Consider the following 16,082-nt stretch of genomic DNA (forward strand, 5'->3'; position numbering starts at 1 on the left):
CAGAATGGGGAGGATAGGAAAGTCAGGTAAATAGACTCACCTGTTTTGCCTACTGGACACTCGCAGAAAAAGGAAGCCACGCGGTCATGGCAGGTGGCCCCGTTGAAGCACACGGCGGTGGCACAGTCGTCGATGTTTTCGCTGCAATCGTCGCCGGTCCAGCCGTTGACGCACACACAGGTGTGTCCGCCAATAGTGTTGAAACACGTGCCTCCATTGTGACAGGCATTAGGCTGCATGAGACACTCATTCACATCCTCAGCACAGTACTGACCTGACGAACAAAACGAAACCAGCCGTCAAACACTCATTTCGGCAAAAATCTTACGCGTCTGACAGCAAAAGAAGCAAAAACTAAAATTCCACTGGAGTAAACTATACGCCTACCTGTCCATTCGGGTGGGCACTGACAGTTGTAAGTGTTTACACCATCCACACAGGTACCTCCGTTCATACACTTGTGTCCGGGGCAATCATCCACATTATTCTCGCAGTTGAGTCCCTGAAAACCTGAGAGAGAGAAGATGTTGGCAGTGAAGTAGGGGAAACCAGTGGGAGTATGCACTAACAGAGACTGATACTTCCTGACACTTCCTCTTCTAGACACTCCATAACACTTCGGTCTCTTACATTAATAGTGACAGGAGGAAAACGTAGGCAGTAAAAAAATGGTTTAGTAGGTGTCTGAGTGTTTACATTTTCTCCTGGTGGTTCCCACAGTGGTAGGGCCAGGGTCTGACAGTGCACCGCTCCAGAGGGTCGCACTCCCTGCCGTGTTTGCTTGTTTTATAATCCCTCACAGTTTCAATGACTTCCTTTCCAGCGAGAGACATTTCCTGTCTGCTCCCAGAGGAAAAGCAGAGAGGCCATAAAGTAAATTCCTCCCTGATGTCGAGAAAGCAGAGAGCGGCGACCCTCCCTCCCTCTCTCTTTCTCTCTACCCCCCACTACTCCTGCCCCATCCCCACCTCCTGCTATTTATAGCACAGGAGTGATTTACAGCAATGCTGACAGCAGCGTCATCTGTCTGAGAAAACCAGGAATATAGAGCCATGGTGGGAAACCCCAAAACTTTTGGGATAACCATGTGCCTGTGTTTGTGTGTGCGCGCGTGTGTGCGTGTGTCTGTTTCACACCTGGTAAACAGGCACATTCGTAGGTGTGGTCGCCAGTCTGGTGGCATGTGCCCCCGTTAAGACACTGGGACGGGGCACAGGGCAGCACAGGCACCTCGCACGTTCGCCCGCTGTACCCGGCGGGGCAATCGCAGCGGAATGAGCCGTGTGTGTTTGTGCAGATGCCTCCGTTCAAACACTTCCCCAGCCTGCGACACTCATCAATGTCATTGCGGCAGTTCTTGCCCTGGAAACCCGGCGGACAGGAGCAGTTATAGTGGTTATTCCAATTGGTACAGCGGGCACCGTTGGCACAGGGGCTGGTGGCACAGGCATCAATCAAAGAGCAGTCTTGACCTAGAGGTAAACAGACAGGTTTGGTTTTATTAAATGTTTTTTAAAAATCACACTTCACTCGCTTACGCACAGTTACCCTCTTTCAGTTGCGCAGACAGGATGTCGCTCACGCTCACAGTAACTTAACACACTCTCACTTACCTCTGAATCCTCTCTGGCACACACAGGTGAACTGTGGGACTCCATTGGCGACTTGGCTTTTGCAGGCGGCGCCATTGAGACATGGGGAACGATGACAAGGGTCCAGATGCTGACAGAGTGGTCCGATATAACCCGGCCGGCACCTGTAATGACACACACACAATGGCACCGTAAACAGCTGCTCAGAGAGCTGTGGGATTTAGAAGAAAACCGTGAAACTCAGAATGGTGGTCTGGAGTGAGAACCTGGGAAACCCCAATTCTCAGCACCTCCATGTCTAGTCCAGCAGTCCATTCTCAACCTGTTCTTTTTTTTTCCAGTAATCTCACCCTGCTCTGACTCACTCTGCTGTGACTCACTTGAGTTGGCAATGCTTGAGCCCAAAGTGAGGGGCAGTTAAATCACACAAGGGTTCTGGGCAGAGTGGCTATGCATTAACTACAGACAGCCCCTTTATTAATACTGAGGTTAGCTTGCCAGTAATACACACATGCACACACACACACACACACGTGCACACACGCGCACATGCACGCACGCACACACACGCACGCACACACACACACACACACACACACACACACACACACACACACACAAACACATACACACACACAATTTCATGCTCTGAAACAGATGTAAGGCATCTCTTCTTTAGTGAATCATTCAGGGCTCTATTCCGCACGCCCCCATATTCACAGCTGGAAAGCCCCATTTCCTCCATGCCAATTCACATTCTTCTACCATTACTCCTTTTCCACACCCCCTTTCTGATTTCATTTTCATGTGTTCAAAAAGCAGAACCCAACTACCTGCAACAGCATCTAGTCACAAAACATACAGTCAATACCGTCACTAAAACAGTGTACGACAAAAGGCTCTTCTTTTTTTTTTTTAAACCAAACAATGGAGGCCACTCGAAAAAGACCTGACTAAACACAGCAGAACTGTGAGCCAATGGTCAGGCCACTTTGTACCGATTCAGTTCTCTCCTCCTCTGTTCCATTCTTTTCATTGGATGGACTCTAGACAGACTAATGGGCATGACCTGGAATTGTGCGGACGAGATAACATACAAACTGTGTTTTTCCCCCAATGTTATTTGTTTTTTTTTGTTTTTTTGTTTTTTTTAAATCTCCCTCGAGAACTGGCTTGCCTAGTGGCGGAGCCTTTGGTACACTGGACTTGAGAAGAGGCCAGTGTGTGCTGGGTAACTTTACACTCACACAGGGAGCCCCATGCAACAGGATGGGCTCCCACATCAAACAGGTCGTTTGAAGCCGATGACAAGGCTTTGTGACGACTGTTCTGTTTGGCTCTCTCCCTCAGGCTCTCTCTCTCTCTCTCTCTCTCTCTCTCTCTTTTCACTGTAAAACAACCCCTGGGCAGAGACAACAATGGCTTTTCCTCCTCTCTCTGTTCCAGGACGGCCACTTCTTCTTTTTTTTTTAAACCAAACTGGCTCATCTGCTATTGTGTTGCTTCTTTTGTGGCCACGGTCTCCTCCCCTACACTCATTTGATGGGTTTTTTTTACTGACCGATGAGGGTCTTTAAAAACCTCCTGGGGAAGAATCACCTCTAGGTGGCGCTGTTTCAGGCATCTCGTGAATCTCATCTTGCTCTGTGTTGTTCTGTACTTTACATGGTCGGCTGAGCTGCTTCATAAAAACAAAGTCTACTCTGAACTGAAGCGGCAGGAGTTTTTTTTTTCCCTCCACGCAGCAAAACAATAGCAAGAGTGAGTGTGAAAGAGGGCCACAAGGGTGTCCTGTGACCAGGAACTTATGGGGATAGAAGACAGTGCCAAGGATACAAAGTCATAGTGTCTCTGTCGGGGGGCTCCGAGTACAGCAGCTGATGTCCAGACGTTTCTGCTCTTTTCAATAAAACTGTCATTACTGATACATTACCAATATTTATCAGTGTTTCGACGGGTCAGCCAAGCCGTGACTCAGAATTGCGTTTAACTTGGCTAGACTGAGTCATTAAGAGTCAACGCTGTATGAGGAAGAACTGGAACAGTGATATTAGAAAAGGAGGAGGGCTTGATCAGTTACCAGGGATACCCCTCCATCTCTCAAAGCCCCTGCGGCAGAACTCTGCCTTTCCCTACCAACCCCTCACACGCTGGGAGGTCAAATGTCGGAGGTCAGCAGTCTGATTGTGATGATAATGTCAGTCAGTCCGTAGAGTGGGGGGCGGGGCGGGGCAGGGTGTGTGTGTGTGTGTGTGTGTGTGTGTGTGTGGGGCTGGGGACGGGGGTCTGTCTGTTTGGGAGAGAATGTCTTTGGAATAGTAAGTGGGGGTGGGAGCAGGTCCGGGAGCTGAGAGAATGTCATGTCATATTTCCTGTAATCCCTCGTCTCCTGCTCTGAAAACACTCGCACTCTCTCCGAATCCCAGATCCCCGTTGTCCTGGCAACCTCACAGACGAACGAGCAAGCCTGACACCCCTACCAATCACCCCCCCTACCCTCCGTCCCCTTGGCTATTTGTCATGGCTTGGCTGGGTTTATTTAGAGGCAAATTAACTATGTCTGGAATCTGGGGTGTCACTGAAAAAATGAAACTTGGAGTTGCTACACAAAAAGAGAGGTATGGGAGGTGACAGAGGAGGGGCCCCCCATGCACGGGGGCAACACACAGTCTGACACTCAGACTCCTCTAAATGTTCCCATTCTGTACGATGGCCATTTAAACAGCAAAGAAAGACTGAGCACAGCAATCTTTACAGCCTGTTGTTCTCCTCCGAAAACCTTTCCATCTCCCAAAGGATCCAGCATAACTTAACACCCTTATTACAAATGTAAATGTATAGGGAGCATGTGTGTGTATGTGTGTATATGTGTGTGTGTGTTAGAGAGAGAGAGAGAGAGAGAGAAGGAAAGGGTACGTAAGAGAAGGCTTAGGAGGCTTTATATTTGCTGCTGAACTATTTGTCCCTAAAATTTGAAACTGAGGACCAAAACCTCTCCTCGTGTCTTAAAGGCTACATGCTGATAAAGGTAACCAAAGAGAAAAACAAATGAAGAGGAGCAGAGTGGACAGGACTGCTGCAGAGTAGCGCTGAGGGATTTGAAGAGTTACTGGACTATGAGGAATTAGGGATATGTTGACAGGAGCTGCTCGGCTATTTCAACACACACGCAGACAACCCCTTGCCAAAAGCCCCCCGGATAATGCAAACATATGATAATGGAAAAATGTAAGTGAATTCTGGCATATTTTCGTATGCGATTGTGAAAGAAAGCCAGAGAAAGACAAATGGTGTGTGTGTGTGTGTAAAATGGTCAAAAATCAGCAAGAGGGAACATTGGAATGGTTATTTGTGCTCACTTGGAGAGCTATAGCCAAAACACACATTCCTTTGCCTACGCCTTGGCTGGGCCTTTCAATCTGTCCATACGACATACAACCTACGACCCCATGAGCATTTTCACAGAGGAGAGGAACCCTTTGTCCTGAAAGTTTCTGAAAGTTTCATTAGCCAGGACAATCAAGAGGGAAAGTCTCTTATGAGGAAACACTGCATCTATATCTCTGTATACAAGGAAGAGGTGGTGTGTGTGTGAGTGTGTGTGAGTGTGTGTGTGTGTTTTCTGTTTTTGTGGGGCAGGTGTGGGATCTTACGCAATGCTGACTCTGTGTCAGATTTACTGAGGTTTGACCCTTGACCCTGAGGAAGAGCGGGCCAGACTAGAGAGTGGTTCGAGGGCAAGTTGGGCAGAGATGGTAATCCTCGCACGTCACGAGCTGACACGCATCTGATGGCTTGCGCCAGCTGCATCTGAGTGCCATGCATCTGTCCACATCTGTCAGCAAAGCTGCGGCTGTCTGGCTCCCCTTCCTGCTCTATGAGGGTTTATGCACAATGAACAATGGTACTATTCTGTCTGTGAGATGAGTTTGCACACAAGACACACACACACACACTACACACACAAACTTCACATGCAGGCACAACATAAAATCACATGCATGTGTTTGCCTTAATTCTTTAAACACACCCTCCACTGCTCCATTTATAGTAACTGATAAGTCAGTGGTAGTAGGTTAATGTACTAATTCAACAGGCTATCTTTTCAATGGCCTATCTCTCTCAAAGAGCAAAATGCAAACAACTCCAGATCTCATTGGAAGAAAAAGACACACACACACACACACATACACACACACACACAGTCACTCCTTTACTTGACACACGTGCATTGTTCTAATCACGCTCAAACAATAAAAACTTACAAATACCCCTCCACTCTAGACAGGTCGGCAGAGTGATGAGAACCCAAAAGATAAACGGAGGTTTGCTGGGAAAACTATAAAACATGATGGAAAGAGAAATTAGGTTTGAACCAACTCAACTGAATTCAGCTGTATTTGTACAGCACGTCTTAGAATAGGCATTATCTAAATGCGTTGCAGAACAGAGTTATGATAACCCAAAGACTAAGAGTGTTTTGCTAACAGGCCCAACACACCCCATGAGTGCAGTGCATTTCCTCAGAATTTCATGGGACTTTACAGAGTTTCCATGCAGGCAAGATACTAAGGATGCTGATGAAATGATTTATGTGTTTGAATCTCAGCACTTTGGTTCACTTTTGTAACCTTATGCTGTTTTTCCTGTTCTTAGGGTCATTGTGGCAGGTAACTTGATGCCATTCTACTAAACACAATACCACATAATCGACCTGGAGCCTAAGGTCACAGCACTTGCGGAAAAGAAGCCACGAAAACACACTACCTATGTCGGACGGGGTTAAATTTGGTCAGTCATGGTCCAGCAGGCACCTAGCTTGGGAGAATTCTCATACCGAGGGTTCCAATTCCTAAGGTACTCGAAAGCATCCAACCCACACTGAGGTGAAAAACAATAAGCTAACATTCCACAGGGCAGACTCCTTCCTGGGCACAACAGGATATCTTTTGGATTTACGCTGCCACCTAATAAAGCGACTGAAAATCTGAATGTACTTTTGGAGCAACCACGACAATAAAACTCTGAGCTTGTGAAACTATTTTAGGAGAATCCAAAGTGTCGAAAACCCTTAAAAACTGGGACAGTGTCTCCCAATGCAGCACAACCCCCATCATCCAAATCTCCAAAAGAAGAGAGCGGCTCCATTCCTTTGTAAGAGTCCATACTAACACCACACTGCCAACAAGAGCCGGTACCCCTCCCCCAAACTCCCCCTCTTCTTCTCCCTCTCTCTCTCTCTCTTTCTCTCTCTGTCTCTCTCTCTCCTCCTCTTTTTCTCAAAGAGGAACCAAAGTGGGGGTAGGGGAGTGTTTTGTGGCCCAAATAAAAGAGCTAAAGTAGTCAGAACCCCATTGTGTGGAAAGAGGGGGGGGGGGGGCAGTGACCCAAACAGCCAGGCTTTCAGGCCTGCTCTTACACGGACCAACAGGCTTCTACTGTAGCCTGGCAACAGGAACTCCATGGCTGGGGAAGGACAAGAAGGGGATTGGTAAGACAGGGTTCTATGAGGACAGTTTCAGTACTTTCTGAGAATTACTCTCACAATACTTAGATGGGAACGTTCACCTCAATTATGAAACACGGCCCTTTTTACAACTGACACAATTACCTGTCAAAAAATCTTTGCATTTACCAGCATCACCTTTGGCAGACCTTTGGAGGTTTTGAAAACCTCCAGAGAGAGTCTTTTAAAAATCCCTACTGGCAGGAATATTAATTGCATAAAAACATTTCTATGTGAACATTCATTTTTGTGTACATATATCTTTTGCAGAAACTGCAAAAGGCCATGAGATGTTCCATGCATGTTCCTTAGTCTTCTGTTTCTTGCTTCTTGTGCTGAAAAACCAGCTGCCTCTGTCTTGGAGAAGGGGGAGGGCTGTACTTTGGGTGTTTAAAATTGTTTGCAGAATTGGAATTGGTTAGTTTTTTTTTATTTTTTTGCTAAAGCAAAAAACAAAACCAAAAAACAAAACAAAAACAAAAACAAAACCATAAACCCTAATTCATGGTAGGTTCATTGCAAGGGTCAGATTACGAAAGGTTTTTGTTCTGGTGGTCCAATAAAAGTAAAAAGTGGAAACACTGTGTTTTTAGAATGTCATCTGTGAAAAAAGTACCGAAAATGTCAATATTAGGAAGAAAAAAGGGACTGAAAAATCTTTGGTATTGCAAACCAGTCGCCCGTAACCACATCCCATGCATCTCAGTGTGGAGGTCTTCCAAAGTATTCTTCAATGTGTTTTACCACAAAACCCCACCCAACCACCTAAACTGAACCAGATCTTTGGGAACAAGAAGAAAAAGGCAGAGACTTCATACTTAATGCTTCAGATGTCATGAACAGCTTTCTCCAAACCAGTTTCTTTATTTAAAAATGATCATTCACACAAGACTGAGCTGAAATCATAATTTTTTTTTTAAATCTCTTGCCTTTGTTGAATTACACCTAAAGCGAAGTACAGTTTTCGCACTTTTTGTATGGCTGTCAAAAGTAACTGACCCCTGGGAGTTCTCTGTGATTATGTATATGAAGTGGTAGACTGACCTTTTGATTAATTAAACACCAGTCTATTTCATTCAAGAATAAAAAGGAGAAAAACACTAGCTCTTGTCCAACAATCCAACAGTTTTCCATTTACACAAATTCAAACTGTCCCCATTCCAAACCTATATTTGGTCCTTGGTTATTAGTGGAGCTAAAATGACAAACAGACTGCCTCTGTAAATTCACCAGTATGCTAACCAGTACATGAGAAACTCCAATAACTAACTTTTATACACATTTCAGTGAACCCAAACTGCTTTCACTGTGATGTGAAGCAGAGCAAGCAAAGCCATGTAAAGCAATGCACAACATTCGTAGAAATCTCACCCTGAAATGTGATGGAACAAAAACCCAGAGCAAACAGTTTGTCTCTGCAACATGTTGAGAAACACTTTTTTTTTTAATAAGGGAGCTGTGTGCTTGTGGTCATAGTACACACAGTTAAGGAATCTGTGATAACGGCTGAGGAGAACGCCAAAAGAGAAAGACCGAAGAATGTCTCTTATCTTGACGGTGTCACCCATAAACTCAAGCACCTTAAGATGAAGGGTGAGGTCCTTGCTTTTATCTACTGCCACATCAAATAACTGCAAAAAAAAAAAACAAAAAAAAACACCGCCATGTTGCGAAAAACTTTACTCTAATGCAACTGGGCTTACTCTGACAGTCACCCTCTACAGAAAAGAGAGCATAAAGTGAGCTTTCTTCTCGATTTTCCTCTTGGTTGTCAGAAAACATTGACAGTTTGGCCATTACTCAAATGATATTCCATAGAGCCACACCCAAATGAAATACTTGGGACTATATTCTTATGTATATTCTTAGAGTGGGGCATAAGAGGAAGCAGAGATTTGGTGTAAAAAAAGAGCAAGGACGCTAGAAAGGCTATAAACTTTCTTAATCTGTGCTGATAGGCAGGATGTGAGAGACAGAAGGGTCAGGAGTCAGCACTTCCTGTGACAGGGCCTGGGAACCATTGCTTTCAGCCTATGCACCGACAGGCCTTTATCAACCCTTGCCTCAATTATGACCTTTCTGCTTTCAAACTGTCCAATCGCAGGTCACGGAATCTGCAGGTTCCAAAACACATTTTGCTTAATGGACATCTGATGGTTTGATCCATCACTGAGGCAGAGAATTGTTAACTGAAATTTCAGTTATTCCGAAAACCCAGTCTAAAAAATGAAACGAAACTCAAGACTCTGTGGACAGTATTGTTCGAGGAATTCCTAAAACAGTTAGACTGGAGGTGAGGACAATGCAGTGAGAACTGTACAGGGGAGAAGAGGAATCTTATGGAGCATTCCTGTCTAATCCACCTTAGAGATAGCAGAGAAAACATCATGTCCAAGATATGTTCAGTCAAAACTCTACATAAACAAAGAAGGTGATCTAGTCCTTATGAGCCTACACTATAAACACGCGTGAAGGTACGCCATGGTATTTACAGAAACTGTCGAGCGCTCTGTAACAGAGTAATAACAGGCACTCAGCTTTCCTTCAATCAAGCTATCCGCCGGTCTTCAAGAGAAATTCTCACGAATTTTTTTTTTACAAAAATAAAGCGCACACGATTCTCCCGAGAGTTTCGGTAGTTTAAAGTGCCTGTTCCTCATCTAACTGTTGTCATCCATCATTTCTTAAGAGGCTGAGAGCTTCCATGGGTCATTAAAGCACAACATTCGCAATTTATAGACTCGCTCTGCTACTGGGGTCAAGGCAATGCCATCAATAACACAGGGAGCACCACTGTATCCAGTCTCTCTCGCAGTCAGACGGAGACTGCTCCTCCTCGTGCCTGCTCTGGAGACCTCTTTTCGTCTCAGGTTCACCGCTGCGAGTTCTCAGGAATGACAGTGGCTGAAGCATTTCGCTCTGATGAGCATGCACGGACAAAGATGAAGGGCCTCCGCATAACTACGACGCATGTGAGCATGTGCGAGGGGAAACCCGTGGGCCTGCCGGCTCCGAGTCCTCAACAAGTCTGTCTGTCTCGGCATGGGGCAGCAGGCCACTCAATGGCAGCACCTGGCCCTCTACTCCTCTCTTTGTGAAGGTCTGACTTCACTGGATTACCATCACAACATCCACCAGCTGTCCCCCGCACTCCAGCTCAAACCCCCACTCCACCCATACACCCCAACCTCCCTCCCTCCCTACCTCCCTCCCCCCGCCCAGTTCTTCCAGCTGGACCCTCTCTGAATGACACCCTCCCCAATCTGCCTAATTATCTCCACCGTTTTGCCCGGGACTTTATCCCACACCGTGGCAAGCCATCGCCTGCAGATTCTCCACTGGGGGAGGACAAGCGCAGCCAGGCCCCCCTTCCTCGAACGCTTTATCGGGACTTCCTGACTCTTCACCTAGTGTGACACTCGCAGACTCTTCACCAATGAGTGTTTGCGTCACCATTCGCTTTTCTCATCTTTCAAAGGAGGGAATCTTGTTGCAATGGACCACAGCAGGGCTACAACTCAAAGACTTCCTCAAACAATAATAGTCCCACAGCAAACAGGCTTACGGCTTTCAAACTGTACTTGACGTAGAACTTTAAAGGATTTCACTGCATTCTCCTGAATAAGAATCAAGACATTAGACACAAATGACTCTAATCCACCTTGTAATAGTCAATGAGATGATGATTTGAGTGGCTTTCCTTAAATAAATTTTATAAAACTATGATAACAAAAGAGAGAGATTTGACAGTTTTGACTTCACACCCTGAGAGTTTTATGGGATTACAATTTTTTTCCCAGAGGCTTCAACCATTCAACCTCCTACACCTGTTCACTGTATCTGCTCATGAAAATACTTCTTAAACGATTTCTCTATGGCTCATTGTGAACAAGCACTCAGGGGACCAGGTTCCAGAGGATTACTCCTGTAATCTGTCATGGACTACATTGGAAACAGAGAGTCTGAGGGCAAGAGACCATGCAATGAGCAAGGAACTAAAAGCAGAGCAGGGGCCTGTAATTTCTCGACATGCCACAGAGACACACGAGAGAGAGAGAGAGAGAGAGAGAGACAGAGAGAGAGACTGCTGGAATCTCCATGTTTGCTAACAAAGCAGGTGATACTGCAATATCTAGGACAGTAACAATGGCATTCCCAGGGGCCATATTCATAATAATACTACCGTCATCTGAGAACGTTTACAACACTAGGAAGGAAAAATGAACGCAAACCCTGATCAGTCACTGGATATTTCAGTCAGTTGCCTCTGCTCCAGGCACCTCAGGTTTGTCAGGGAAGATGGGAAAACGTGCTGCCCGGAAAGGACAGGTGCAGGACCCATGTTTTTTCTACTGCTATGAACTTTCATTTTCTTAAAACTCACATCTTTAAAATTTAGGTGATATTCTGGAGGCTTTTCAAAGTACTCTGCGATACAACAAATTCACTGCTACAACTAAACTGCAACTAATTTCGACCTTTTCCAGAGTTTGTTATAACCTCCTTCACCCTCCCTTTTCTCTGTTTTTCTCTCTTTCACTTGTATGTCCTTTCTTTTTTCCCTTTCACTCCTCCCCTCTCCACTCTCTCCTCATGGTGCAATGTTACAGGTAGGTATCTGGGGGGGAATAAAGGTTCTTTTCTGCTGTTTTGGATCTCTGGTTACCCTGTGATCCCAGGGGAGGAGGTTGGAGAGGGTCCACTAGTCCTCCAACTCAAGGACTGGTCTGACTACTCTCATGAGGCTGGGCTGCTCAGCGGGCTGTGTTACCTCGCTGTGTGGCATGACATTTTACTGTCCCCTTTCCTTTGGGGGGGGGACCCCTTCTCTTTAGTTTACAGAAATACCACCCGCTAATGGTTCCTAACCAACAGAGTGATTAGAAAAACCCACGACCATTCAAGTCCCTTTTGTCATAAACATAAAACACTAACAAGCAAAGCACCGCGAGGTGTACATGGATATACTTTGCAAAGGTCAAAAAAACCAAATGCAGTAAGCAACAGTATAATGGAATTTTAATATACTTGAAACTTTCTATGTCAGCTAAGGAGGGAAATTTCATTGCGTCGCTAAAACTCAGTGGAAAACACAAATGATTCATCATTGAATGCAGAAAAAAGAACAGTAAGAATGGAAGTAAAACAAAAGTCAAATTGGCCTATAAACACCATTACACATTTACCCACACGTCTGCCATGGTGTGTGTTGGGTAATGATTAAAGGGCACAGAAACTCCTCTTTAATGTTTATATAGGACGTCAAACACATTGCAGTCTGGTGCATACACAGATCATCTGATGTTCATGACTGCTGTGTAGAAAATATATTTAGCCTGTTGTCTTAATCTCAATAATGAGTTCCCTTAAGGGTAAATCTCTCATGTGCGGGAATAATTTAAAACACACGTATTAATAGTGTCACTGCATGAAATCTGAAGGCCTGGGTGAAACGGAGCACCCACTTGCTTATTTAATCAGATGAGATTATCTTGCCAAAGGTAACAAGACTCGGGGCATAATTACCGATTAGATCGGGTAGAAAGCAAAGCAACTGAAAAAAGGTGAAAATGACAAGACTTTTACAGATTCTAATAAAAAGTAATATAACGTAGAGTAGAAAAAGAGTGGCAAAACATTAAACCGAACCTGAAACATTATGGTCAGTTACGTAGAGGAGTCAAAGGGAACAGTCTCAGGAGTTTTTCGCCTCACCGTGACCTCTTTGTGTCAGGTGAAGGAGTGGTCACAAGCCATAAAGTAATAAAGTTACTGTAGCAAGAGCCTCAGGAGACAAATTTCCATTCTTTAATTAACAATGAAAAGCTCCCAGGGCCCAGCTTGGCTGTTTCCCTGAGCTCAGAGCTATTGGCGTAGGGTAATATACCTCCCATCTCCAAGATGCTAATGTATGGTCACTGGCTTGCACAACAGGCTAATAACCCTGTCCTGGCTTTATACTTAGCCACAAAGAGCGGTTCCCACGTCCCAAGGCCTACTGGAAAAAAAGAATCCCAATAACAATGAATGAAAGCTAGAGTGCACACACACACAGAACTTTCCAAATCAGGCGGGAAACTTAAAACAACACCCTGAGGCTTTCACGTGATAACTATCACACCACATTAGCATTCAGAGTGAAGATAAAGACTGTGTGAACCAGAGGAAGCTAATGATCCAACACATATGGGATACGACTTTGCAAAACGAAAAGCGTCAAACCGCTGTGAAGCGGTTCGATCTGAAAATTTATGTCTCTGAATCCATCAAACAGGTGCAACAGGATTGTGTCATAAAAGAAGACATGCACTGACTTGACTCAATCTGATTCACATGAAGAGCCATTAGTCATTAAATGTCAAAATCGATTCAGAGTCTTACATGAAATATCTCAAAATGGAACAACATTTTCACACTGTGCCTGCCAAAATAAAAAAAAAAAGGCAAAAGAAAAAGTGATAACCGTTGCCTAGTGTTGGCCAAATTCCAGTCTTTCTCTCTGCGTTGTGCAGCTGCGAGTGTACCAAAATGCCTCTAATGTAATGTGCTACTGGTGACCAAGGCTAAATAACAGCAATGTGCGTCTTGAAAGTGAAAAAATACGGTTTCTATCAAGATATTCATATTGCACAGCCATTCCCTCTCCCCATGTTACTCACCCTAGGGACGTAGAGAAATATCAGAGATGTGAGTTTGTTTAAGTTAATGTGTAATTTAAGAGTGAACAGGTAGTGGACACATCATGTAGTTTACATGTGTAGATTAACCTGACTACTTACATGCACCGTGAGTCAATGCACATTCCTCCATTTTCGCATGGTTTGGATGTATCCACACATCGGATTCCTGTGGGGAAGAAAGAGAATAATTCATGTACATTCCTCAAGGCAACAATGTTTAATCCAAAACCCTAAATAAACTACTGGGGGAAGGGGGTGCATTAATCAACCGCGGTGATAAACCAAGCCCAACATTTAGGCAGTTGTAGAATAAAGCCCTTCATGATGCGGCTCGATCCTCTGTGCACATTGCTGATAAGTTCGTGTTTACCTTCTCGCTAGCGGAGATAAAGTTTTATCTCCAAGAGAATGTTGATGCGTGCGCCGCTATACGCAGACAGAGACAAGATACGAGTCTTTCAAACTGATTTTTTTGTTTGCAGTAGGAAAGTATATTTCAAAAGGTGAGTCTTTCTAGAAATCCTAAGGGAAATCTTCTGGATTTTTTTCAAATATCTTGTATTCAGTCTGACAACAACGCAACACTGTGTATTCCAAACAGTATAGTGGGCTGTCCACTATTACCGAAATCACATTTGTATTAACAAGTCTATATACGTGCAGAATTCGCACGACTGAAAGTAACCGTATTATGTCAACGGACAAGAACTTCAAGTTCTCTAATGACAGCAGTGCATTTCTTAAGATTACCTTCACACTATGAAAATGATGTAAAACGCTCAAGAACAGAATGTAAATTAAGTCGGCTTTATTAACTAAACCATAGTCTTGAGCTGGTTTTAAATTATTAAATAATATTTTAACACCTGTCTCCCCCATCCCCCATTGCTTCTGTAAAACAAAGTTCAATTGTTAATCGCTCTTTGTTCGTAGAAAGGAGGGGGCAAAGTTGTTGCTCATCACCCCGCTTCACGCACACATACTCCCACCCAACCCCCCAGCACATATTTCGAATTCAGAATAACTGACAACAATGAAATAGCGAAACACGGAGCAATAAGATAAGTGTCTAATGGCATGCTAATGTAACAATCTGCGTTTGGCTATGCAACTTGTTGCGAGCCCAACTGTTTCTGTGCGCGCAGCTGTACATGCTGTTGAGCAGAGCAGCAGTATTCGTCCAATTATTTTCTCACGGTCTAATTATGCACAATCACTACAATCACGACGACGACAAACCTAACGTCCCTACGCACTTTATAATATGGGATTCAGGGCTAAAATAGCGTTAACCAAAGTCTGAAGCTTAGATATTTAAAAAGATCTTGAGAGAACACATAACAGCGCAGACAAAATAAATTTATAATGTCATGTCCCACAATCCACAGAGAATTTACAAGGAATGTGGATAAAACCTTGACTGTTTTGTGCGAAATTTGCTGCCCTACTCATAAAAAAAATCTTAATAAAAATGATTCACAGCCGGCGTCGCGTGCACATCTCCCAGTAACTGCAGCACAAAGGTGATGCATTCACAGGACAGCATTATAATAAACACCTGTAAGACGTAGTTAACGACACATTAATTGACATTACACCTAATTTCTAAAGAAACCAGGCAACGTCTTCACTGCAACAGCGATATCAATCTTTATCTCCTCGTACACGCATAACCACGAAATTATAGACTCAGAAAAGCAGAAAAGGAATAGAGCTCTTAAATAAAGTGCAGGGCCAATATCCAGCCCTCATAAGTTGGGCACAGCGCAACAGACATAGTTTTGAAATATTCTTACCCTGGCAGTATTTCACGAAACATAAAATTGATATAAATATCCAAATATTGTAAATCCCCATTTCTGTGGAAATTTGTGCCGGTTCCTCTTCTGAAGCGTTAGCAATAATACATCCTTTAAATAATTACACAATGATAAAGTCCCGAGAAGTCACATTCAGACCAATTAGTGTCATAAAGTCTCTTGAAACCTTTTCGTTGAAAGTTCTAATTAAAGCAATGTTTATAATATTCCAATCCCGTATTCTTCTCTCTAACAATCCCGTATTCTGCTCGGACGCTGCTGCCTTGCGTCTCGAAGTACCTCCAGGAACTTTTGAAAAACTTTTCCTACTTTGCTTTAGGACGGAGTTGCGGGCCAATTTGGTATTACTCCGCCCCCTAATCTTTCTTGCAACTCTCCAAGGAATGTGTCCTTCCGCTTAGGGTAGTAGTACAGAGACATGAAACAAGGTGCAATGCTTTGACAAAACATTTAATTTGGGACTATTATTTTCATAGCTAAAACG

At 44.2% G+C, this 16,082-nt stretch overlaps 1 protein-coding gene across 1 annotated transcript in view; it reads right to left on the reverse strand.

Annotated features, from left to right (window-relative positions):
• The window catches only part of notch3 (notch receptor 3), a 32,830-nt gene extending 16,970 nt beyond the window's left edge, over positions 1–15,860 (reverse strand). Inside the window, exons 1-6 of the mRNA XM_030790941.1 lie at positions 15,575–15,860; positions 13,878–13,944; positions 1,614–1,756; positions 1,137–1,472; positions 388–510; positions 41–274 (exon numbers count right to left, since the gene is read on the reverse strand). Of these exons, the coding sequence (XP_030646801.1) occupies positions 41–274; positions 388–510; positions 1,137–1,472; positions 1,614–1,756; positions 13,878–13,944; positions 15,575–15,635 (964 nt within the window). The 5' untranslated portion in view covers positions 15,636–15,860. The remainder of the gene's footprint in view (positions 1–40; positions 275–387; positions 511–1,136; positions 1,473–1,613; positions 1,757–13,877; positions 13,945–15,574) is intronic.
• Between the last annotated feature and the right edge of the window lie 222 nt (positions 15,861–16,082).

The sequence above is a fragment of the Chanos chanos genome, chromosome 13 (genome assembly GCF_902362185.1).
Source record: "Chanos chanos chromosome 13, fChaCha1.1, whole genome shotgun sequence".
Taxonomy (NCBI): domain Eukaryota; kingdom Metazoa; phylum Chordata; class Actinopteri; order Gonorynchiformes; family Chanidae; genus Chanos; species Chanos chanos.